The sequence below is a fragment of the Neomonachus schauinslandi genome, chromosome 14, assembly GCF_002201575.2.
Source record: "Neomonachus schauinslandi chromosome 14, ASM220157v2, whole genome shotgun sequence".
NCBI lineage: Eukaryota > Metazoa > Chordata > Mammalia > Carnivora > Phocidae > Neomonachus > Neomonachus schauinslandi.
This window is the reverse complement of record NC_058416.1, coordinates 52,960,926-52,987,047: the sequence shown is the minus strand read 5'-3', so window position 1 is coordinate 52,987,047 and position 26,122 is coordinate 52,960,926. Positions and strand designations below refer to the sequence as shown.

Below are 26,122 nucleotides of genomic sequence, written 5' to 3'. Positions count from 1 at the left end.
TCATAACGTTTTAGTTTGTTTTCATAAAGTCTTACCTTGTAAGAACTGTCCCTGGAAAAAAAAATGTAATTATGCAGGATTCACAAGAGGCTTGGGCTAGGTTGGGTTGGTTTTGTCTCCCCGATTTCTAAGCAAATGATGCAGACAAAGATAGAATTGAATTGTTTCCTCACTTCTCAGCAACCTGACTACCAGAATTCAAGCCACCCCAGACTTGAGGAGGAAGTTGAACATGGGACATTATACTGGCTTCGATAGCTGTATACATTGTTCTGCTTCTAAAATGTCACTAGATATGCTTTAATATGGTATTGAACAAAAATGAGAGGTCTGTGATTCTGTATATTAGAGCTACGGCAACTGGTATGTTTGCATCAGGGGCCTACCTCTCCAGACTGAAAGGATGAGGCCTCCTATGGTCATACTCACCAGGAAAAGTCGAAATGCTTTTGCATCGAGAAAGAGCCTTGAACTAACTCTCCTTTCTCTATTCCTCCAAGCTTCCGCAGGTTCACTAGATCCAACAGTGTGACGACAGCAGTACAGGCCGACCTGGACTTCCACGATAATCTGGAAAACTCTCTGGAGTCTATAGAGGACAATTCGTGCCCTGGCCCAATGGCCAGACAGTTCTCCCGGGACGCCAGCACCTCCACGGTCAGCATTCAGGGCTCGGGAAACCACTACCACGCCTGCGCCGCCGACGACGACTTTGATGCGGATTTTGACCCTTCGATTCTGCCTCCCCCGGATCCCTGGATTGACTCGATCACTGAAGACCCCCTGGAGGCCGTCCAAAGGTCAGTGTGCCACCGGGACGGCCACTGGTTTCTGAAGCTTCTCCAGGCAGAGCGGGACCGCATGGAAGGGTGGTGCCAGCAGATGGAGAGAGAAGAGCGGGAAAACAACCTGCCGGAAGACAGTAAGTAATGGCCGCTGTGCACGCCTGCGCACCCGGCGCTTCCGGGCGGGGCTGACGCGGCGTCTGTGGACGTCGTAGTTCTTTCCCTGCTTGGTTCGCTTGTCTAGCTGCGGTTCCACACCCCCGCCGCGACGTGCGGGACAGCGGGGCGGTTCTGGCCGCGAGTCTAGCCGGCCCCCGCGCTACCCAGTAGAAAGAAAAATCTAGAGCCTTAGCTAGCTCTAGATCCTTTCTTCTCTGAAAAAGATCAAGCCCAACGTGGGGGTGGCCTCCAGTTTCTACACCTGTTCTTCTTTCCCGAGAAATTTCTGAAGGGGCGCTGATTCTCAGGGAATTAAATGCCCAATGCATCGGTCCACGTATTAGAACAAGGCCAATAATGCGTAGGCCAGTAGAGACCATGCTTATTAACATTCATAAACCCGTTTAGCGTGCACTTTCTCTCATGGGATTCAGGGAGGCAAACCTTCAGCCACTAAATGAACTAACACAAATTTCAACTTAGCGGGGTTGAAATAAGTGATAAAATATGATGAATAAGTAAGATAAATAACGGAGGCCTTGCACACCATTATTTTCAAACTTTGCTTTTTAACACAATCATTCCTATTAACAATTGACAGCAATAGGTAGCTGGCTGGCTGGTTGGCTGGCTCAGTTGGTAGAGGGTGGGAGTCTTGATCTCAGGGTCATGAGTTCAAACCCCACGTAGGGCATAGAGCTTACTTAAAAAAAAAAAAAAAGTAAATAATTGACAACAAAATGACCAGGTTACCTCAATTCTGAGGCATGTTTTCCACATTCTCAACAATTCTGAAATTGGGATATAGTTTATAATCAGTGTGTATGTTAATGCTGTGTGTTTGTTTTCCTCTGAAAAACTATTACTAAGTGAGTGGTGGATCTTCCAACTGATGATATTTTTGAATCAAAGAAATTTAGGCATTTAGGGGTAGGCATTTAAGCCTGTCTTCATTTTTGCATGGGAACCACCTGCAAGAGTATTGTCGTGATGTGACTTGGGGGGCCTATTTTTAAAATCATTTAACTTTTTCTCATAAAAAATTTTAAAACATGCACAAAAGTATAGAGTTTAGTACAATGAACCCCCATGTACCCATCGCCCAACACAATGGGCCAGTCTCCTTTTCTTATCTTCCCCCACTTGTCGTTTTTGCCAGATTATCTTAAAGTCCAAGGCATGCATCATGGCACTTTACTATGTATCCACTGATAAGGATTTTTTTTTACATAATCATCATATATTATCATCCCTAATAAAAATATCAATAATTTCTTAGTAATTACACCCTGAGCCTACGTTAAATCATGTTAAATAGACTTACTAAATGAAACAAACTAATTACGTCAAGTGAGTTTTCCATAAAGGAAGTATTTTTTATGAAAACTGAGTCTGGAAAATAACAATTAGCAGGTTGTGGGATTTCCTTGCTGTGTCTTGCTCTCAGCTCTTCTGTGCATTCATTCCTCCTGCCTGAACCCTATCCACTGGCTAACTAGCTTATGTGTTGTCTTTATGAACAGGTCAGAAAATCCATAAGTAGGTTTCTGTAATGTTCCTTTTGTCCTTTCATGTTATAAATGCAAACAACTTAGCAGTGGAAAAGTAAATCTCCTTGATCCACAAGCAGAATTAGCTTTTTGCCCTGGTGACAGGTGAAGGAGGCACCATCCAGCAGCAATGGATGGGGTAATTTTCAGTAAGAAGTCTTAGCAGTTGCATCTTCTTATTCTCCTTTCCCCTTGTGGGTATACCCAAAGCTTATTAGATCTTCCTAGGAAAAATGCTAGTGTCTAAGGAGCAACAGCCTCTGGTGCACTGCTCAACAGAACAAGCTAATTTTCAGATTTCAATGCCTTCAACTCATTAATTCGGGACTCATTCTAGTTTCCTGGTTGACTTCCAGGATCCAGGAAAGCTGCTCATCTGTTTTCTTTTAATCTGTTTTTTTTTCCCCATCTAAGAGTGTATGTACTTCTCTCAACCCAGCTTTATAATGATGCATGAGGATAGTCATTGTATAAAAATTTAGGAAAATCTTATGTGATGCTAAAGGAGCTATGAAAACAAGTTAATGTGTTTTGACACAAACACATGTATTTGAAAGGTGAAAATTTTGTCAGAAAACCAGGTTCTCATCTTGTGTTTGGGATGGAAGAGAAGCATTTTTGAATTTAGCAATGTACAGTATTGGAAAAGTCTCGAGGTAATGAACATGAAGTAGCAACGCATTCATTCACTGTTATAGAATTTTACTTCATATGTTACTTAAAATATTGATTTATGAAGAGGACTTAACAAATCTATCCCATATGAAGGTATTTTGCCATAACAAGATTTGTTCTAAAGAATAATAATTGCTGCCTTTGTACATGAAGTTTCCACAATTAATAAGCTATACACCTGAAGGACATTTTCTTCAGAGTAGTGATACATTTTCTCAGATCTACCACTTTATTTTACCAGGTTGCTGCCTGCAGGGGGAGGTGCAGTGATCATGGTTGCAGAACAGGCAGAGATAACTAGGGGTGGGAGTATTTTTTAGTACTTTGCTTTAAAAGTACTGAACTGAATAAATCAGTCTTAGATGGCAAGTATGCAATGAAACCTGCTTCACTGGGGCATTGGTCTTCCTTTGTAGTTTGAAACATATTTTAATATCAGAACCCTCTTTTCTAATTAAAAATAATTACACACAACACCAATAAATATAACAGAAAGAATGGTGAAGCTGTCTTGGTGATGGTCTGAGTTCTGTCTGCTCAGCCTCTACTGCTCCTTGGACCAAAGTCCCTAACAACCCCCCAATCCCCTCCCCTGGCCTCAAAAAGATCCTAGGGTTTCTAGAATACAGTTTTAAAGCCAATGGTCTGTGGTGAAAAGTCCAAATTATTAATTTTTTCAAATATAATTTTATAACTGTAGATCAAACAGCTAACACAAAGTTTAGGTGTAAATGCCCTTTATGTATGCTTTTTTAAATGTACAAAACTGATTCAAATTAGTAACATCTATTCATATAAGCCATCTAGCCTAGAAAATATGACTCTTCCTTCAAGTCTCAGCTTGGGCCTCACCTTCTGGAAGTCTGCGGAATGCCTCCCCTCAGGCTGAATTGGGTGTGTCTCCCTGGTGATTCCATAATAGCCTGTTCAGTTGTCTATCAGCTATTCCCACCACGATTTTATAGTAGTCTATGTATCTCTCTCCTCCACCGAAAAATGAGCTCTCTGTGGACAGAAATTATTCTTATCTCATTCATCTTTATATCCACCACCCCTCTGATGGTTCCTGGTACATAGTAGGGGATCAGTGAATATATATTTGAGTCCTGGAAATATTTTGGAAATTCTATTTTACAAAAGTATTTTATCTTGCAAAATCTTTCCTCCTCAAAGAGTAACAGAATACTCAATGAGTAACTAGCAGTTGTTTTTGCCAAAAGTAGGAAGGGAGCTTCCCTGGTGAGGTGATGAGCTCTTCTGATAGAAGCAAGGATCTGACAGAGAGAGATGAGCACCTGCCACAGAAATGGTAGAAAGGACTTCTGTGTTGGTCAGCCAAATAATCCAGATGAACCCTCTATGTCCCATCCAGCTCTTGGGACACAATTCCATTTGACAAGCACTTGAAAGCTTTATCCTTCATCCCCAAGAGCTTCAATCTACCAGCATTCCAGAATTCTAAATAGCACAGAGATAACTTCCCAGGCCAAACTTCCCAGGGCAAAGACTTGCCAATTTCAAATGAGGCAAACTCGAATCAGTGAGTGTCTGACCAGAGAGCTGTAGCCACCCTCCATGGGAAGAAGGGACACTAGAAGCACATGAGAGAATATTCATCTTGTCCTTACAATACCCCTGGCAGTGGGCTGGAGACTTTGACAGGTGTTTTATTTACCCTCAAAACAGCTCTCTGGCAGTATCTTGTCCAAGGTCACAGAACACAGAAGTGTCTGATGGAACAGATACAACATGAATAACAGTTGACAAGATAATAATATTCTGTGTGTCACTTGGTGCTGTCCTCTAAAGCTCTCCATACATATCTGTCCCTGGCTCCTTGGCAACCACAATTCTGTTCTGATAACTGGGCCTGGAGCTGTAGAGGACCTTTGTTTTACTCATTCTCTAATTTAGCCTTTTCTTTTTTATATTAGAAAAAAAAAAGGAGGAAGAGAGGCCAATCCTGTCTGGTAGTCACAGCCAATGTCGGAGTAACCAGCTTAAAAAAAAGAAAATTTGTGTACACCCAGAAAAATAGCTTTGACAAATGAGTCGAGCCCGGATACATCTATCTCTTGCCCAAGCCACCTTATGTGTTTTTGGGTCCCATACAAGGAGGTACATTCAAGGTATATGATGTAGGTGACACCTTGATAGATCCCTCCCAGGAGACATAGTCTTCAAAATCATCATGGAAGGAGAAGTAGTTTAGAGTAAGAGAAAGGAAGATTTTTTTTTTTAAGATTTTATTTATTTATTTAAGAGAGAGCAAGCAAGAGAGAGCACGAGCAGGGTGGAGGGTGAGAAGGAGAGGGAGAAACAGACTCCCCACTGAGCAGGGAGCCCGATGCAGGACTCGATCCCAGGACCCTGGGATCATGACCTGAGCTGAAGGCAGATGTTTAACTGACTGAGCCACCCAGGCACCCTGAGAAAGGAAGAGTCTGATCATATTTGCTTAATTTATTTTGGGGGGACACCAGAATTATCCCAGTTCTTTTTTTTTTTTTAAGATTTTATTTATTTATTTGACAGAGAGAGACATAGCGAGAGCAGGAACACAAGCAGGGGGAGTGGGAGAGGGAGAAGCAGGCTTCCCACAGAGCAGGGGCCAATGCGGGGCTCGATCCCAGGACCCTGGGATCATGACCTGAGCTGAAGGCAGACGTTTAACGACTGAGCCACCCAGGCGCCCAGAATTATCCCAGTTCTTAAATATTCAAAAATGTTTGGCGGATGCACTTAATGCCTCTGAACTGTGCACTTCAACCTGGTTGAAATGGTAGATCTGATGTATATTTTACCACACAAGAAAAATCCTGCCCACCCCCCCCCGCCAAAAAAAGTCTGCAGCAGCTGAAAGTAGTGGAGCAAACACTCTATCATCATGTTCATAGTAATTCATCGTGCTTATAAGAAGATATTTCATTCACTATCTTCCTGAATTTGAAATACTCTGTGCTGATGGAGGATAAAAAAGAAGCTAGGAACACAACCTATTCGCTCAATGGCAGCATGAGGTCCAGATTTAGGGTGTGGGGCGGTTGCAGTCATCTTTCTTGACTAGAGCGTTAAAAATGAAAGGAGCCATCCGATTTTTTTTTTTTAAAGATTTTGTTTATTTATTTGAGACAGAGAGAATGAGATACAGAGAGCATGAGAGGGAGGAGGGTCAGAGGGAGAAGCAGACTCCCTGCCGAGCAGGGAGCCCGATGCGGGACTCGATCCCGGGACTCCAGGATCATGACCTGAGCCGAAGGCAGTCGCCTAACCAACTGAGTCACCCAGGCGCCCTTTTTTTTTTTTTTTAAAGATTTAGCCATCCGATTTTAAATAATTATTCAGTTACCAATTGTTTTATGATGCCATTGCCCTGACTCTGACAGCTGCTTCTTAGGGACGCTGTTTTTGGCATTCCGGGACTGGAAAACACTTTCCTGGTTTACCTGAAGCTGTTAAATGTGCGCGACAAGGGGCAGAAGAAGGGGCATTTGTGGTCGCCTGGTAACATTGGATGATCTTTGCAAAGTGTAACCATACATTCTTTGGGTGTGTGGAGCTATTATGTGCCCTGATAAAATAAAGGCAGGGCAAGGGCTTCAGTTCTTGTTTTAAATGTTGATCCCGAACAGTCCATAGTAGGGTTTTGGCTTGATAACCAAATAATGAAAATCTACAGCGAGTGAGGTTTCCTCCAAGCCCTGGCAGCTGACAGAATGCTTGTTCCCCCAGCACTTGAAGTAAAATGATACAAGCTTTCCTCAGACAATGAAGCCCTTGTGTGAAACAGCTGTCTCTGGGAGATGGCTCAGTGCTATTTGACAGTGGCTTGTATGTTACATAGATACGTCTGGTATTATCTGACCGGGAATGAAACGGCCAGATGGAACCAAATGCTCCTAACTAGGAATGCAGTCTAGCAATGCGGGTGAAAAACAGAGGCTCAGGTTTCAGTGGCCCTAGGATGAAATACTGGTCGATTGTGCTCAGAAATCTATCTTTGCCTCCTGAGTTGTGGACAACTCATATGCGGAATTTTCAGGCTTTATCTGAAATGAACTGATAAACCTAGAGCGTGTGCAGGAGGCAGATTAATTCCACTTTAATTTTGCCTGGTAATAGCATCCAAGTTAGTGAAACTTGGCCTTGGGTTCCCCAGAAGGCTTGTGAGCCTTGGCAGCGAATGTGGGGCTGGTAATGAAACCTGCAATGGGGTTTGCCTAGTTTCAGGTTGAGTTACGGAAGCTGTGCACAGTCATCATTGTGACTGTCTGTGGGTGAGATCACCAGGGTTACTCTGCCAAGTGTTGCCTGTGGCGTGTCCCTGCAGCCTGTGGGTGGCAAGCAAAGGAGCTCTCCCTCTGATTTCATCTGCCTCAAGCCTTGTGTATTTCTAAGCAGGGCGAGGTGGGTGCATCCTAGTTCCTTTCTGTTTTATTCTCATCTTACTTTTGAAGTGACCTTCAAAATTCCCTCCCTGGGGCGCCTGGGTGGCTCAGTTTGTTAAGCGACTGCCTTCGGCTCAGGTCATGATCCTGGAGTCCCTGAATCGAGTCCCGCATCGGGCTCCCTGCTCATCAGGGAGTGTGCTTCTCCCTCTGACCCTCCTCCCTCTCATGCTGCCTCTCAATCTCTCTTTCTCAAAAAAATAAATAAAATCTTAAAAAAAAAAAAATTCCCTCCCTGTCCCAGCCCTCATGCATGTGCTTACGCGCACTGCATAGTCTCTTTTTTAAGGTCTGGCCAACCTGAAATTAGTAACCACAGAGGAAGTGGCAGTAATGAAAAGGAAATCGTGTATAATGTGTCTTATATTTAACCTTCTGGAATGCTCAGTTTACTTTGCTCTGCATGGCGCTGGGCACAAAGAGGAAGGTTTTGATGCCAGAAGGACATCACAGAGCATCCTTTTGTGGGTGTGTTTCATTGGGAGTGGCCTCGAGGCTGAGGAGGGTGCAGAGGCATGGAGAGGTGGAGAATGTGGCAAAGTGAAGGCCAGGCCAGCAATGGATCTCCTGTTGTCCAGGGCGGCGGTGTGCCATTATTCCAGACTCCCTCTGCACTGCAGAGAGGCAGATATTGCAGAGGGGGACTGGGGCAGGATCGGGGGAAGATCTCCGATGGTTTTCTCCAACAGTAACTATTTATGTGGAATATAATTGCAGTGGACTTCAAACACAGTATTCAGTTATTTGGATTACCAAGGGAAATGTTAACTAATTTCATGTCATTCAGCTTTCAAAGGCTCAAGAACTGTATTTTTCTATGTGATGTGTATGATGTTATTATTTCATAGCTCATGTAAATTGAGATACGGATTGAAGCATAACCATTTTTTATGAGTAAGACTCCTTGAGTATGGACTGGGAGAAAAAATTCAATTAGCTGAGCTTTTGAAAACTTGCTCTTTACAAACAAAGCAATATTTCCCCCCGTGTTTTAACCCTGTGGAAGCTTTTAGCCTATGGGGTAATTTCTACTTGAGAATTTATTCTCTATTCGTTAACCACTGAGTTTGGGCTCCAAAAAAAAATGCACTCTTGTAAAATGCAGAACAAGCACTGCCAGCCAGGAATAAAACAGATCCATGTTTTCTATGGAGACCCTTTGTTGACAGTAGGTCTGGATCACAAATGTGTTTGAGGAGCAGCTGGGCAATTGGTTGGAGAAATTCTTTTCCATGAGGACACACTTGTAAATAAGAATGTCTCTACATGAATAATCCCAACTTGAAATCACACAGATTTGGTGTGGCAAATCCACATGAATTTAAAGTAAGTGGGTGATCTTTAAAAAATTCCTTTTCCTTCTCCTTTTTTTTCCCCCTTTCCCTCTTATCCTATACAATGGGGGGGGGAGGGGCGGGTAGGGGGGAGCCAGGTGAGTAAAAAGAAGTCAGCCTAAATCAGCCCAAATAGTATTATAAACAGAAACCCAAAAGGAATCATAGCCCAGCTAAGACTATATTAGCTAATTAATTAGTCAGGTCTGTAACTTAAAAAGTGATGCTAGGCATGGTAAAACCTTAAAGAATCAGAATGCATAAGGCCTGGAATGCTGTGGCTAATTTATTTTTCTGGTTAACATAAACTTTGTAGATGAGTTCGTTGGTTAGTTTCAAAACTTATTCCTTCAACAAGATACCAGGAATTACATGGGCACAGTGTGTGCCATTGAAGGGCTTGAGGTCTGTTAGAAAGTCAGACAGATAAATAGATCACGCTGGAAAGAGTGTGGAAAGGGCAGAGACAGCTCTATGCATAGGGAATTTGAGGAGCAATGGGGAGGGAGAGGGGAAAGGAGATAGGGCTTTCCGGAGGAGGTACATCTGAGCATGGGGGTGGGGGATGGGCTAGTGGAGGCATGGAGGCAGGAGGCATCCCTAGCTTGGTGTTTAGCCTGAGCAAAGGCACTGAGAAGAGAGACAGCTTTTAGATTTGGGCAGCTGGGGACCCAGAGCACTGAGGGAGGGGCAGAGGTAAAGCTGAACAGGTGGGCCTTGGCCTGCAAGCCATTGAAGAGAGTTCCCCGCTTACCCCATGGATGATAGGGAGCCATGGAAAAGTCTTAAGCATGGAAATTATATGAGATGAAAAGACCCTCTAGTCCCCCTACTAAAACCAAACCTCCAGGATTGGCAAGGGAGGGAGAACAGCCACACTGTGGATGGGGTGATGAAGCCTTGTCGCCCTAATGGTAATCAACTAGGAAATCCTAAGGGAAATATGATTTGGGGAGACAAGAGGTGTTGGGTGGCTGCTTAGCTATGCAACACTGAAGCTTGAGGGGTTGATATACACTGGAGTTACAAATTTGGGAAACATAAACAAATTTCCAAAATAGCTGAAACCGGGAGAGTGATGAGCACATTCAGGGGGAAGACAGGAAGCGCACTCCGGACTGAATTTTGTGTTCAGCATTTACGAAGTGAAGAGAGACAGCCCTAAGGAACAAGGAATGCAGGGTCAGAGCCTGAGACTGTGTGTGGGGGGGCCTTGGTGCCAAATGCAGAGCTATCTGGCAGGGGAAGGAGGGTGAAGAGAGGCCAGGCGGCAGAGGGTGGGGAGACAAATGGTGGCTGAGGAAGTAGAGGAGCAGAGGTGTTCCATCCTTTGGAGAGCATTCTCAGGAAGGTATGACTCCACCAGGCCTGCCATAACAAAGTACCACACACTGCTGGCCTGAACAACAGAATGGTATTTTCAGTTTGGGAGGCTGGAAGTCTGAAATCAAGGTGCTGGTTTCTCCCGAAGCCTCTCTCCTTGGCTGGCAACTGGTCTAACCTCTGTGTTCTGATCTCTTCTTATAAGGACACCAGTTACATTGCATTAGGACCCCCACTGATGACCTCTTTTTAACTTAATTACCCTAAGCAGAGGCCCTATCTCCAAATACAGTCAGATTATAAGGTATTGGGGGTTAGGACTTCAGCATTTGAATTTGGGGAAGACACAGTGCAGCCCAGGACAAGGAAGAAGAGGAATTTTATATTAGCTGGAGGGGACCTTGAGATTGGGGAGGAGTTCCCCCCCTCCCTCAGAATGGGAGAGATGGGAGGATGCTCACAGGCATCCCCGGTAGTGTTACAGCACAGAGAGGCAGAGATTGCAGAGACAGGAACAGACATAGAGAGCACATTCTCAGAGCAGCTAGGAGGGAATCAGGCCAACGACACAGGTAGATGGGAGGAACGAACATAGAAAGTCTTTAGGGTGGGGGCAGGTACTGGTCGTAGCGAGGTGACATTGGAATGAACGTAAGTAATTCTCTCTTGGCACCTGACATCTCTGTTATTCAAGTAACCAGGAGGGTCTGCTGCTTGCCCATCATGGAGAACCCCCACACTCTTTAGAGGCTTAGGGGACTAGACAAGTAGTAGGAGAGGCAGAACATTGAGAATATTCCTGCCTGATTCTGCTTTCTTCATCACATAGGAGGCAAGGTTATTGCTGAAGACGAGGAAGCAGGGTTGAGTTGCAAGTGAGTAAGAGTCAGAAAGGAAGGATCAGAGAGGGTGATAACAAAGATCACCTCAAAGGACTAATCAACAGCAATGAAAAATCAGCTGAGTTTGAAGATTATGGGTTTAGAATGGCACTGAACCACATGACTAAACACTGTTTGGAACACGAGATGGGCAACTAGTGCTCCAGGCTAGCAGGATTTACCCAGCATGCTCTGCACCTCAAGATGGACCTTGTTTTGCAGGACAGCTGCTTCTCCTGAGGAGGGTTCTGGCCCTTCATTTTGCAGTGAGCTTGTTTTTTGCACAAGGCCCCAGCTGGGTAGTATAAGTGTCTAACACTGGTTAGAGTTCTGTCTCCTCTGTGTATCTCTATCACCCAGCAACCAGTTGGCCATTGTTCTAGCTCTGATAGGTGGGGGAACTATGCCAGACTATGCCAGAAAATCTGGGCCCCTGAATAATTGTTATAGATGCCTTAGACACACAGACCAAAGAAATTACTGACACTCACCTAAATCTGCCTGAGTGAAAGCCACCAACAAAAAAGAGGACATTCAAGGGCAGCTGGGTGGCTCAGATGGTTAAGCGTCTGCCTTCGGCTCAGGTCATGATCCTGGGGTCCTGGGATCAAGTCCCGCATCGGGCTCTCTGCTCCTTGGGAGCCTGCTTCTCCCTCTGCCTCTCTCTCTGTCTCTCATGAATAAATAAATAAAATCTTAAAAAAAAAAAAAAAAGAGGACATCAATCAGTCCACACTACTGGAGAGAGAGGTTGGAGTATGATTAGCAGGAGAAATAATTCCCTATTTTGGCCAAAGCCACCTTTTAATTTCCCAGGTAAATTCCCAAGAACTGAAGAATGTCGATAGACTAGAGGAGTTACCATTTCTGCTACATTCTAACAATTTTTGTGTATCGTTTCATTAAATAATCAGCAATCCTATGAAGATAGTATTATGATTACTTGACAGATAAAGAAAACAGAGTCTGAGAGTACCATAAACTCCCAAGATCAGCCCCTTGTAAGTAGCTTTCCTGACTTGCACACCTATGCCCTTTCCAGTACACTACTCTGAGAGGAAAAGTTAAGACTGGAAAAGGAGTATACTAGGTGAATTATAGTGTAGGTGACGGGGCTTGGCAAGCGTCCCGCCCAGCATGTCTGCTGGACATCACCACTGGTAGGACAGCCAGCCGCACACCTTGTATTGTTCTTTAGCCTCCAGGTTTCAGGGACATGCCATTGAGGGCATAAGAAATATATTTGTTCTCTGTTTCCGACACCTAATGTGGGGGCCTAATGATTGTGGAGTTGGGCCTCATAGTTAAGAATCAGAAGCAGTGAGAAAAACCACTGCTTCTGCCTTTTCAGTTCTAGGGACTTAATTCTTCTTGGAATATTGAAGGATGCATATGTTAATTACGCTTAAGGACTTCTTTTTTCAAACGAAAGTTCTCTTGTGTTTATTACTGAGCCAACGTACCAGGGCAGAAACATAGAAACAAAGAGCAAAATCATTTTTCCCTTAACATACGTCCAACTGTCCAGATAGTGGTGATGCTGGTGACCTTGAAGCAGCTTAAATCCATGTGCGGTCTCACGTGTGAGTCCTGACAGACCAAGCTGGATTCTTCTTTAGCATCCTGTTGGAGTTGTACCTGATTTTATGACCAGTTCTCATCCCAATCCACTGGGGGAACACTTCTTGGCCGAAAAGTGCTTGACCCTGAAAGTCTTGTGAGCATGGAAGACATGGTGAGGAGCCGTCAACTGCACACCACCCCCACCCCCACCCCCCACCCAGGGTGGCAGAGAAAGGGAGAGAGAGCTATGCTTATGGATATGAGATACTGATTTGGACGAAGCAGAAAGTCAGGCCTAGCCCCAAAGGAAGCCGTCTTTGCTTTTTGCTGCTACCACAGCACACTTGCAGCTTTGCCGTGGACCCACTTGCAGGATTAAAAGAAATTGCCATTCCCTTCACCTCTGTGCCTTTTATACCACCTCCTTGTTCCCCAAATAAAAGTCATCCCCCACGGGGTCAGTGGGACAGAGGAGGTGTGCTCTTTTCTCAATGTCTGGGGTTTTATCTGTATGTGGCCAGATTTAAAATCAGAGTTTTCCTAAGAGACCCATCTCACACCCCAAAAGAGTCTTTCTCTGCTTCTAGTATGATGTATAATCTTTAAAAGCAAAACCCAGACTTAAACCTTACATCCACTAGCATCTTTTTCAAGGGATCCCTGGTTCCTACATTCCTTTCACTCCTGAAATTTCTGTGTGCAACAATTACTTCGAGTACATGTGCTTTGCTCTCCCATCTGGATGTGGGACAAGGAGGGGGTTTCCTGAACTTCCCCATTCTTCCATCAGCTTCCTACAGCTGTCCCCCTTCTGTCCAGTGGCACTGGCTAGAGAGTGTTGATCAAGGAAAGAAATCACCCTCAGATGTCTTCATGTAAGTAGATTCAGACCCAGGTTTCAATACGTGTTGAGAGAAAAGAGCGCAACTGGACAGGGAGGGAGAAGACGGGGCCCCGGGCGCCCTGGGGCCCCAGGAAAGGCACTTCTTAGTTTAAGCCCAGATTTTCTCACATGGAATGATGATATCTGCCCTGCCTCACAGGGTCCTGAGAGGATCTGATTCAATGTGCATGTGAAACACAAGGCAATAATATGAATGGACAGATCTTTGCAAAAACCAAACAGTGATGACCTTCCAAAAGATCTTGGCTTTATGTGGTGAACTAACCGAGCCCTGTGCTCTCTATTATGATCCCCCATAGCCATCTGCTGCAGGATGAGAAGTTTCTAGAATTATAAGTGGGGGAGTTAGTGTGGGGGTGTCTGTCTCTGAAATGGAAGGAATTTAGTTCACCAGTGTTTTGGGTTGTTACTTTGTACATCCACTGAGGAACAGACTCACAGCTTAGGAGGAAAGGATAGGGTGAAAGGAATCTTAAAAATGAACCATTAGTGGTTTTATAAGACACATAGGGAGACCAGGCTTACCTACATAAAAAGAATGGTGCAGCAGATAAGGCCTATAATATGATTAAATATTACACGAATAAATGGTATAAATCTTGGTTAAATGGCATGCCTGAGGAAATACAGCAGAGAAGCATGATTCCAGAAGATGCAATGAATGAGGGGAGATGGATGGTACAAACCGTTGACTACATTTAAGTTGAACAATCTGGAAAAGGTACATGGACCAGAGTGTGAAGGAAACCAACTAAATGTAATCCCAGGAGCACATCCTCTTCATTAGCTTTTTTCTTCCTCATGGCCTACATAACAAATATGAAATTTACCTTCAGGAAAGGGAGTGATCTCACACACCAAGTGTATGTCTAATGGAAAAAGAGAACAAATTCCATTAGGGCTTTCTTCTTTCTTTCTTTTTTTTTTAAGATTTTATTTATTTATTTGAGAGAGAGAGTGAGAGAGAGCACAAGTGGGGTGGAGAAGGAGAGAGAGAAGCAGACTCCTAGCTGAGCAGGGAGCCCAACGTGGGGCTCGATCCCATGACCCTGAGATCGTAACCTGAGCCGAAGGCAGACGCTTAACCAACTAAGCCAACCAGGCGCCCACATTAGAGCTTTTTTCTTAAAAATTAAAGTGAGTTTTTAGGGGGCGACTCTTGATCTCACAACCCTGAGACCATGACTCAAGTCCTGCATCGGGCTCCGCACTCAGTGGGGAGTCAGCTTGAGAATCTCTCCCTCCCTCTTCCTCTGCCCCTCCCCACCACACACACACACAATCACACACACTCTTTCTCAAATAAATAAATAAATCTTTTTTAAAAAACTAAAATGAGCTTTTAGTTCTCTAGAAAAAAAAGTGTGGAAGGCAAAGAAGTCAGAATTATTGTTTGCTTGCCCCAAGCCCTCCTGTTGCATGGTTTCACTGAAGGCCCACATCAGCATCTCCCTTCCCTGAGCCCAGGCAAGATAATCACTCAGACACTGGAAATGCACACAACTCCAGAGCCAGCGGGGAATTTCCACTCAAGGAACATGATGGCAAAAACCTGGAAAACAGAAGGGCCACAACTCCACCCCAGTTACTTTTGCTCCAAATCTATAGCTCTCACCAGACCATGCTGAATGAAGACAGATATCCCTTGTTTTACTTTCAAGAAGACACCCATCCAAGTTAACCCCTACCTACCTGGTTGGGTGTTGCCTGAAAGATTGCTTGGAGCAGTGATTTCTTCTCATTTGAGAATCAGTCTTACTCAGCTACTCTTATTTTGGTAGTCTATCATATAGCTCGGGTATTTGGGTGCAACTGAGAACCATTAGCTCAAAGTTCTGAGGAATATCGAATAGCTTGCGTTTCTGTGACAGTTTCCAGGAGTTATGCAAATTTCCCAGCCGGCAAACTGGAGACCCCTCACTACTAGGTCTAAGCTCCCAGGATTCAATCTGAGATTTGCTGGTGTCACCATCCGACCCATCAGCAACATAACTCAGAGATGTTTCCAGGGACCTGAGAGTTTGCCTAAAGCCACATGGTCACTTAGGAAATGCCTCCTCAGAACTGTCTCCGATCTGGGACAGGTCATTTAAAGCATATACCTGTCCCAGGCAACCAACGATGTGTGGTTTTTGGTTTTTTCCTCTTCTCTTCCGGGCAGAGCAAGCGTGGGGCTCACAGGTGGGACGCCCAGAGAGGCAGAATAGTGTCCTGTCCCTAGGTAATAACAAACATTTATTGGTCGTTTGCTATATATCAGACACTGTCCTAAGCATTTCTGTCCTATGCATTACTGCTTTCAACCTTCACAACAACCCTACAGATAGGTACCGTTAGCCCCCCTTTACAGATGAGAGAACAGAGATTAAGTGACCTGTCCAGGGCAGGGGCTGGGAAGTGTGGGAGCCAGAACCCTCAGCTGGCTCAGGGCCTGAACCCTTAGCTACGATAATGCCCTGTGTCTCCACATGCTCTTTCCTTTCTGCTTCAGGGGTGTGAGAAAGAGAGAAGGGCCTCACACCACAGATCCATCGGTGATGATGGTTAAAAGTTACCCATCCCAAAAGATGTTAAAAGCAGCCTGGAACAAAGTAAACACTTAGGCCTGAGGACTTGCTGTGCTATGGCCGTCAGGGGAACCCCCAGCTATCCCTGAGAAGGCAATTTCTGCACGGGGGCTGTTTGCTGTGACGGGTGACAGAGAGTGCATGAACGCCCTGACTTCCATGTGGGGGATGCCGAAATATTTGAGTCATGCCCAGGTATAATGTGTATCATAAACCGTTATCTAGCCTGGCAGTATTTTGTGGTTTTTGGGTTTGTTTGTTTGTTGTTGTTGTTGTTGTTGTTGTTTGAGCCTGGCAGTTTTAAACAGAGAAGAAAATTACTAGAAAACCCTGCACTAGCATGAAGTTTCCTTTTCTTTTGTTTCCCTCTCACACTTTGTGGGGACTGAAGTCGAGAAAGGGAGACCTCATTCCACCCTGGGTCTCGGGCTCTGTCAATTCTCAACCAAACAACAAGGGCACAAACACCTCTTCGATCCTTTAAGACACTCCCCCGCGCAGATGTCCACGCGGGGCAAGTGCCCTGCTGAGGAGTCTCCCTGTCTGGTTTTCAGTGCGGGGCCAGGAAGGGGCGAGCAGGGCGCCTTCTCCCCTTCCTTCCCGACAGGGAGGGCGTGTTGAGAACGGCCTGGTGGCAGCGCTCCAGCCGCACAGCTGTGCCCCGGTCCCCACCGGGTGGAGGGAGGGTCTTGGGACAATGCAGACCTCGGGACAGCTCTGTGCAGCGCGGTGCTGCCCTTCTCAGCACGCCTGTCAGTTGAAAGGTTCTTGCCTTAGTCTGCGCAGAAAACAAGAAGTAGCTTGCAAAGGAGATTTTCAGCACAGTGCATAGGGAATTAAACCTGTATTAACAATAAAATTGGTCTGTGGAGTGGAAAAGCTGGAACGGTGCTGGCGTTCCCTAGGCAACAGGCTGAAAATGTTCATTCCTTAGAAAATCTTTCAACTGGCCATGGCACTTTCCTGACAGTCCCGGTGGCTAGGCTCTGGAAAAGTCCTGAAGGCTATGGATAGGATATGGTGAGTGCCAAGAGATCCCCAACCCCCCAGGTCAGGATTGCTTTTCTTGTGTTTGGATTTGGATTAGAAAAGCGAGCTAGCAGACTGTGATGGTTGACACAAATAAATCCATAACTATACCGATAAACTCTTAAAATTCATCCTTGCCGTAAAAGGGAGGAAAAAAAAAAAAACAACCCTATTTGCCTCTTCTCTTGTAACCTCCAGCGCTGTGATGGAAAACTCCGTTATTCCTAAGAAATATGCGGGATAAGCATGGGTTTTTTTTTTTCCAAGTCGATTTTATACTTTATCCTAGGAGCCTCTGTTCCATAGACTGGCAGAGTAACAACGGCAACTGGGCAGTGTGTGTGTGTGTGTGTGTGTGTGTGTTCACGTGCTGTATGTGTGCTGTTTTCCCTAATTATTGCAGCATAACTTCCTCTTTGCTTTACCAGACTAAATCTCAACCATGAGACATAATGTGTAAACTTCTTGTATGTTTGCTTTTTTCAGTTCTAGGGAAAATCCGAACCGCAGTGGGCAGTGCCCAACTTCTCATGGCCCAGAAATTCTACCAGTTCAGAGAACTGTGTGAAGAAAACCTGGTAGGTAACATTCCCCATCACTACCAATTCCTAGTCAGGAGGAGAATGTGTTGTCAAGACTGGCGCCACTAAAGTAAAACTGATTTTGAACCAAATGAAGGCCCATTGGACCCTCTCACCTGGAATAGAGTTTTCTGATGAATCTTATTTCCTGCTTTTCTTAAAATTAGAAATATTTATTTTATACTTAAATAATCTTAGGGAAAAAATCCAATCAAGTTGAAACTCCATTTCCTGTTTTGTTTTGGTTTTTTTGTAACGGAAATTTTTGCATTTTCCTGGCTTTCCCATGGCAGCCCTGATTTCATTATTCTTACCAAAATATGGAACAGCCTGATATTTCAAAAATAATACTACAGAGAACTATTCCAGATAATGATTTTCCTTCTGAAATAGCTCTCGGTGCTTATTTCATCATCAGGTCTCTCAGTTTTCATTCAAGGCCAGAGGTGGATGGCAGGCCAAAGTGTAGATTTGATCTCCTAGAGACATATGAATCATTCATCCTTCTTGGACATACCAAAACCAAATAAAGCAAAATGAAGAGACAACCACCATTAGCATCAACAACATTTTTTAACTTGGCTGCAAAATACAAGGGCAAGAGCTTCCTCACATACACATGCCTTTTTAAAAATACTGCTCACTATGTCTGCAAGTGTCGTTCCACAAGAATAGCTTTTCTTGGTCAATTGTTGGTCAAGCTTGCTCTAAAATAAAGAACATGAAAAGCAACATGTTTTTCTTGTGGAAAGTAAAAACGTGATTATTTGCAATCTAATTGACTATGATTTTAGAGTTTTAACCACATCTTCTTGTTAACAAGGACAAATATAGGCCAAATGGGATTTATCAAGAGAGGGCTCTATCAAGAGAAAATTGAAAGCATGCAGAAGTTGGTGCTCTCCATCCTTCTTCATCAGTCTTCTCTTTCTGAAGCCTCCCTTTGGGGGATCCTTTCCCTCCTCCTCACACCCACCGCCCACATCTGTAGTTTGTTTTCCCTTCCCTCCACAAAAAATTACCTGGCCCTTCTTCCACCTTCTCAGAAATTCCACTGTGGATTATGAGATAATATAGATTAGTAAATGCATTGATAAGTGAATTCAACAAATATTTTATTGAGCTTCACTATGTGCCACGATCAGAATTCTTGCTAATTTGTAAACTTGCTAATGTGTCACAGATCTTAATTAACATGATTCTTGGCTCCTTAAATGTACAAAAGTTCCAATAAAGCTATATTTCTCAATCTGGCTAAAGGATACAGGGAAGCCAATATGTACACACAGTAGGGCAAACACAGCACACTTTTTAACAGAATTATAGAATAAGGGGGTATATTATGAAATAGAACGCAAATTTTGCAGATTTTGAAGATGAAATCACAGACAAGACGTTTTTGAGAACTTTGCAGATTTCTAGGAAAAGTTAACTTTGTCACAGCCAGCTTTTGATGTTTCCCAGCCCCTGGTGGGCTCACGTGCCTTAGCCAGTAGAGGACCTTAGTTGCAAATGCAGGCGAGACGTTACAGGCAGGAAGCGGAACCGCACTTCCAGCAGAGAGCCACTGATGGCTGCCTCAAGTCCCGCCCCAGAAGGGAAGACGGATAGCCCGCCCTGTGCCCGACGCCATGCTGAGGGCTTTTAGTTATATGATCTGGTTAAATCCTCAGAGCGACCCTATGGAGCAGATAGCGACATTATTTTGATGACAGTTTTACAGCTGAGGAAGATGAAGATGGAAAAGCTAAATAACTTGGCCAGGAATAAAAAATAATAAATAAATAAATAAATAATTTGGCCAGGGTCACAGGGTAAGAGGCAGAGCCAAGATGCAAATCCCAGTCCGTTTGACCTCTGTCCCTGTTTGATCTCCCCTCAACCCCCAAGATGCCCAAGATATGAGTTCTATTCCTCACCCTCCTAGAGGGACATGGAGCTGATCAGTCAGCTCCACCTCCTCTGCAGCAAGAAGCATGGTGGCATTACTTCATGCAGCTAAGATTGGCCACGAACGGACCCAGCTCTCCTTCCTTGAGTTCTTACTCTGAGGAGGAGAACACTTGAAAACACTTGCATATTATCCCAGATTAGACTCTCAGGCATAGAATAAATGGATGAGAATTACTTTTTCCCAACAAAACTAAACTAAGGAACCCAGCCCCTCTCATCCTTCCACACCCTCCACCACCTCTGACCTACAAGTCTGGTTCAGGCAAAGGCAAGAGCTGCAACTCCTTGTGCGTGGAATGTCACATGATCCACAGATTCTCTTTCTCTCTGTTTCCCCATCTGTCCCCTTGACGATTCAGGGGCAGAGAGATTCTTGGTGAGGAGGGAACAAATTGCCCATCGTACAGAATTAAACAAACTCTTCAGGCCTACCCAACTATCATTTCATGCATTGCTGCACTGAAACATTTTTGCCAGTAGGGCTTGTAACCTAAAACACTTCAATAAACTCCAAAATATGAACAATTTAGTTCTTAGTTACTGGTGAGATAAAGAAGACATAAAACTCCATTTGTGATATGCTTTGTTAAAGCTATTGTCTATTCTGAACCTAGATGTTGAGTTAACTTACTAAATGAAAAAACTCCAGGGAAATTCTTTTTTTTTTTTTTTTAAGATTTTTATATATTTATTTGACAGAGAGAGACACAGCGAGAGAAGGAACACAAGCAGGGGGAGTGGGAGAGGGAGAAGCAGGCTTCCCGCTGAGCAGGGAGCCCGACCTGGGGCTCGATCCCAGGAACGTGGGATCATGACCTGAGCCGAAGGCAGATGCCTAACGACTGAGCCACCCAGGCACCCCCCAGGGAAATTCTTTAGTTTAATTCACATGTCAGTAGACTAGAGTTTAAACCAAATACTTACAAACTTCAGAAATTACATCTTCCAATGAATTCCAGAACTATGAGTATAGTTTGAGAAGTGTAAGTTTATAAATACGTTTTTACTTGTATTCATTTTGAAACCAGACCAATAATGTTAGTCCATCAATGGCTAAAAAGTTCTTTCCAACCTATTAACTTTGATGAGCACTGACCTTGCACTTTCTGAAAGTTGGTTTTTAATGGCCTGAGGTTTCATAGTATATCAGATTGGCTTGTATACCCACAGGTAACCAAAACTCACCAGATGGAAGCCTCTGACATCTGGATGCTCCCACCTACCTAACCATGAATGCCTTTAGCTACCATTGGTGGTAGTGATTAACAATGAGCATGACCCCTTCAATCTCTTAGTTCGTTATGTTTTGTCTGTTTTACATCATATAAATTAGTGGCTCATACTTTGTAATACCTCTCAGGGGTATATGGATGGGGCAAAAAAAAAAAAGTCAATCCTTAGACACTGAAGAATGTTTAATATTATCTAGAAAATGGGTCATTACAGACATTTTTGTATGTTTGTAGGTATGTGTTCTCACATTTGCTATTGTATGTTATGGTTGATTTAAAACAAATTCATTTCCAAATGACTTTGTCAAAGTACTTGTGTGATAAAATGACTTCCTGCATTAGCAATATCGTAATGGTTAAACACACAGTACTTTAAAAATCCAATTATTTTATTACTCATAATTTGTTGACCCTATTGTTTCACTCAACATGATTGTTAAAACAAATCTTATTTTAGATTCCTTATCTGTTCTCTGAATAAGTTGAATGGCATGGAGTTGGATTCCAACTCTGATAATAACATATTGTATTTTTTCCCCAGAGACAGTATCTTCATTTAAATATGTTTTAAATGTATCTTGTCATAGTTTTTTGGAAAAGTTTGGACTCTCTCCCCATACCACATTGATAGATGTTGTATTACAAAAGAAGAGTTTTATATTCTTAACACTTGAGAATCACTGACTCATGTGGATGAGTGTATAAAATTACCATTTGAAATGGAAACTTTAAAAAAGCGTCCAACTCATAGAAAGAGAGAGTAGAAAAGTGGTTGCCAGGGGTTTGGAGGTGGGGAAAAGGGAGAGATTGGTAAAAAGGTACGGATTTTTGGTTATAAGATGAATAAGGTCTGAGGATTTAATGTGCAACATGATGACTATAGCTGATAACACTGTATTGTATAACTGAAATTTGATAAGAGTAGAACTTTAAATGCTCTCTCACACACACACAAAAAGATAAATATGTGATATGATGGATGTGCTTATTAATTCTATGGGATGAGTCCTTACACAATGTGTGCATATATCCAATCATCACATCATACACTTTAAATATCTTACTGTTATTTGTCAATTATTCCTTAATAAATCCTTGTAGATAGATGGTAGATAAATAGATAAGATTACCATTTGTAGCCTCACTTTTATCTCCTATTTGAAAGCCGAAAGGAATTCATCCCCCTTATGTTATTTGAAATATTTGAAAATACCCCTTTGGTCCTGTGCTTGTTGTCCCAGACTGCCTCTAAAGCATGAATGTTTTTCTTTCTCTTGTACAGAATCCCAATGCTCATCCAAGGCCCACCTCCCAGGATTTGGCGGGGTTCTGGGACATGCTGCAGTTGTCCATAGAAAATATTAGTATGAAATTTGATGAACTTCATCAGTTAAAGGCCAATAATTGGAAACAGATGGATCCTCTTGACAAGAAGGTAGAACAATGTAGATTTTGTATGGTTCATTTAAAAACCTGCACAAACACTGGACAGTCTAAATAGGCTTCTGCATTCAGTCTTGCTGTTTACAATGTGAAATGGAGCTGATATCATATTAATCTCATTGTAATGACAATGTTTACATAGTAATCATTTGGGATATTATCTGTAATATGTTTCAGGCATATTTTTAAAGAAAAACCTGTCTTTGTGAATTGGAAAATGGGAATGTGGCGTTTTTGTTAATTAAACTTTAAGTTAAACCATTTTAGTCACTGGAAGGAACTGCCTCCATTTTGCTTTTTAAACTAAAATAAATGACATCTTCAGTGCATGATTACATAGAGCAAGAGTTCAACTTCCTTACACCCCTAGGATGTGTTTCGGAGAAAAATAGGAAGCCCTGAAAACTAACTGACTTTGATAATCATTTCATAAATATAGTAATAAAGAAACCACTGTTGTTCAAGTTTAAAAATATACACCATAAAGTTTCACAGTAATCATAAATGTTGGGATTTTTTTTTTAAGAGTTTTACTTTGGGTTGATTTGCCTTGGGGACTGTTGCTCACTGGGTTCCTCATTCAACAGTCTAGAAATAAAGATTCAACTTCTCTTACTTTAATGAATAAACTGCAATTTTCACATTTGATTATTGTGGCTCTACCAGGCTCACACAGGTATCCAATATCCACCTCCCTAGGCTGGCCTGTCATGCTTGACTTTTTTAACCCTTTGCTTTCCTATGGCCTGAGGTCAAACAGTTCCGAGAGATTCCGCTTCTAAAAATTAGGCTTGGCTTTTCCCATGAAGCACTGGTAGCCCTGCCCTTTTCAGATCTCCTTACCTATCAGAGAGCTAACAGTAATCCAGTCCATTCTGCTGCTCTCCATCATAGTATCCAGGTTCATAGGGTCAGTAGACTTCCAGGAGAACTCCAGTGCCCAGGGCCATGCATAACTGACAGGAGGGTTATTGTCATTGTCCCTCCTCTCCAATGCTGACACCATCAACCTGGGGGGTTTTAGTGTTAAGCATTAAAGTTCCATTGATATATGTGTGGCCTCTCACTTGGGAAGCCAGACATTCGCACTCCATCTAGTTTTCTTTAATCTGTGTTTAAAACTGTCTACTAAATAAGCTTTTAAATTGTTCTTATTTTAAGAAAACACTACAGATGTACATATATACTTGTAATTTAGTTTCTAGAGCTGATCCATCTAATTTCTCATTCACTGATTTTTTTCCAATATTACTGTTTTTTTTTTAAAGTACAAGTAAAGGAAGATATGACTAAAAAGTTTCCAATATTCTTACTTTTCAAAATATCACAAGTTACCCAAAAATGAAGATTTAAAGTGTCCAAAAATTGTGATGCTAAGAATTGACATATGTACCCTATTGACGTTTACACAGTGAGTCATTAGTGAACTGGATTTCTAAGTTTTTATACACTTTGCCTATGACCAGAGCTTTTCAGCACCCCACGAATTTGCAGGGAAGACACGAACAAGCACAGTCAGAGTTGGCCAAATATGGTTTGCACTCTGTACTTCCCTTTTCTGTCCACCCAGACTCCACTTTAAACAGCCTGGGGGCAACTCCAATGTAATAAATTTATCCAGGCACTTCACCCAGGCAAGTGAGGAGGATTTGTGGCAATGTGTGTAAGTGTTAGGACACAAAGAGTGCCCCCTGGAGAATCACAGAAACCCTATTTTAAGATAACCTTCACAGTTGTCATGAGAACTGAAGTATTTCACTAAAAATGAAAACAACAGATTCACGCAGACCTTTTTGGAGCCCGAAAGCTCACCAACCTTAAAAATTCCTTTGTGATTTAGATTTGCTTCTTTCCCACTGCATTTTTTTTTCCTGCGACCCAAGTGTTGAATGGCTTTTGTTTTTGCAGTGGAATTTAAAAATATCCAACCAGTTCATAGTTTGCTGATGCTGAGAGGGAACTTCTTTCAGTCCTATGTTAAATTTTCAGGGCACAGTGTCTGTCCCTGTGATTGGAATTGCCTTCTGGGCCACCACAGCCATCCTGAGGCCCCTAAGGAGCGACATCCCAGCGGGAGGTCTTAGAAGCTATCTTGGAACTGATTCCAGCCCTCCCGCCCCCCCTCCCGACCCCCCAACCCCCAAAAAGGAACTATCAGTGTCCTCTCTCCAGGGTGACCCCGGAAAGTATATCTCTGTGTGTTTGTGTGTGATGTGCAAACGGGTATTATAACTCACTTTGGCATCAACAAAGCTAAAGAACACAATCTTACCGTCTCTTCTTCCTCATTTGGCCATTCAGGTTTGGGTGGGCCCCGGGAGAGGGCGGGGATGTTTTTAAACTCTGAGCCGAGCTTGCGCCCGCTGCCTCACCTCTTTAGAGGGGACGCAGAGTTCCCGGAGGCTGCCGCTGCCGCTGCCGCCCTAACCCATCTCTGGCACCCGGAAGAGTCTGGAGCCTCCAGAGGGAACCACACTAAATGTGCTGGGAGCCGCAGCCTTTCAGCAGGGGGCATTTTAAATACCCACATCCTTCTCTTGGAGAGACTAGTTCTGCAATTCAGCCTTACCCTTGGCCTTAAGCTTACCGGTATTCTTTTCTTTCTTTTTTTTTTTTTTTCCCCGCAACTTTTGAATACCGAAGCCAGAATGATAAATATATATATATATATATATATTTATATATGTCATATATATATATATAACAGTGTGCAGATCAGAACTAACCACCCTTAGGGTAAAAAATTTTAAAAAGTGTGCGTGTTCTAACTACTGACCTATCCCAGTTTTCCCCAAGCTTGTCCTGAGAAGCTGTGTAATGTCCTGAACCTTCTGCTTTGATCAGGAGAGAAGGGCCCCTCCTCCAGTGCCAAAGAAGCCGGCGAAGGGCCCCGCGCCGCTGATCCGGGAGCGCTCGCTGGAGAGCTCGCAGCGCCAGGAGGCCCGCAAGCGCCTGATGGCCGCCAAGCGCGCCGCGTCCGTCCGCCAGAACTCGGCCACCGAGAGCGCCGAGAGCATCGAGATCTACATCCCCGAGGCGCAGACACGGCTCTGAGCGCCGGGCCCCGCCGCGCGCCCCGCCGCGCCGCCTCCGCGCTCGGTCCTCCCTCTGCCCCCCTGCCCGCCCTCCGAGCCCGTCCGTTCCGGAGCTCAGTGACTTCCACTGTCGCGGTGTACTTGTCGGTCTTGCAGGAGCCGTCCCCCAGTAGCCCCCGGCCGCCCGGACCGGTTTGCCCATGTTCTTTTCTCCACCGAGCTTCGCCACCCGTACTGACGCGTCACCCTGCCTCATCCGGAGAGCCGGCCCTTTCTTTTCTTGGCAGAACCAAACCCACCTGTGTAGAAATGGCCCCTTTAGGTCGCCCACCAGCCTCAGTTCTCCCAAGCTAGTCTGTCCCTAGAGTTCAGCAATATAAAATCATAGGGTATTTCAGAAATCCAGTATCACAGGGTGATTCTTTGGGACTTAACCGTCTTCCACGTGAAAGAAACTAGGGCTCCGATTCCCTTTATTTCCCCTAAACGGTTATTATTTTGTAAAGCAGATGGAGCACTTTATTTCCAACCTCAGAAATCACGCCATCTCACCGGAATCGATGAGTGACAATCCAAGAGGGGACCAAGTTGGGCCGGGGGTGGGGGACCTGAATGAGTAGTGGGGAAGGGAGAAGCGAAATCAGCAGGTGCTTGGGGTAC

The 26,122-nt window shown here is 43.8% G+C and overlaps 1 protein-coding gene across 6 annotated transcripts in view; it reads left to right on the top strand.

The window, feature by feature from the left end:
- Positions 1 to 25,481, top strand: part of DLGAP1 (DLG associated protein 1) — a 313,149-nt gene extending 287,668 nt beyond the window's left edge. For all 6 annotated transcript variants that reach the window (XM_021686214.1, XM_021686213.1, XM_021686218.1 and 3 more), the window contains 4 exons: positions 501 to 922; positions 17,705 to 17,796; positions 22,267 to 22,419; positions 25,272 to 25,481. In XM_021686214.1, the coding sequence (XP_021541889.1) occupies positions 501 to 922; positions 17,705 to 17,796; positions 22,267 to 22,419; positions 25,272 to 25,481 (877 nt within the window). The remainder of the gene's footprint in view (positions 1 to 500; positions 923 to 17,704; positions 17,797 to 22,266; positions 22,420 to 25,271) is intronic.
- Positions 25,482 to 26,122: the final 641 nt, after the last annotated feature.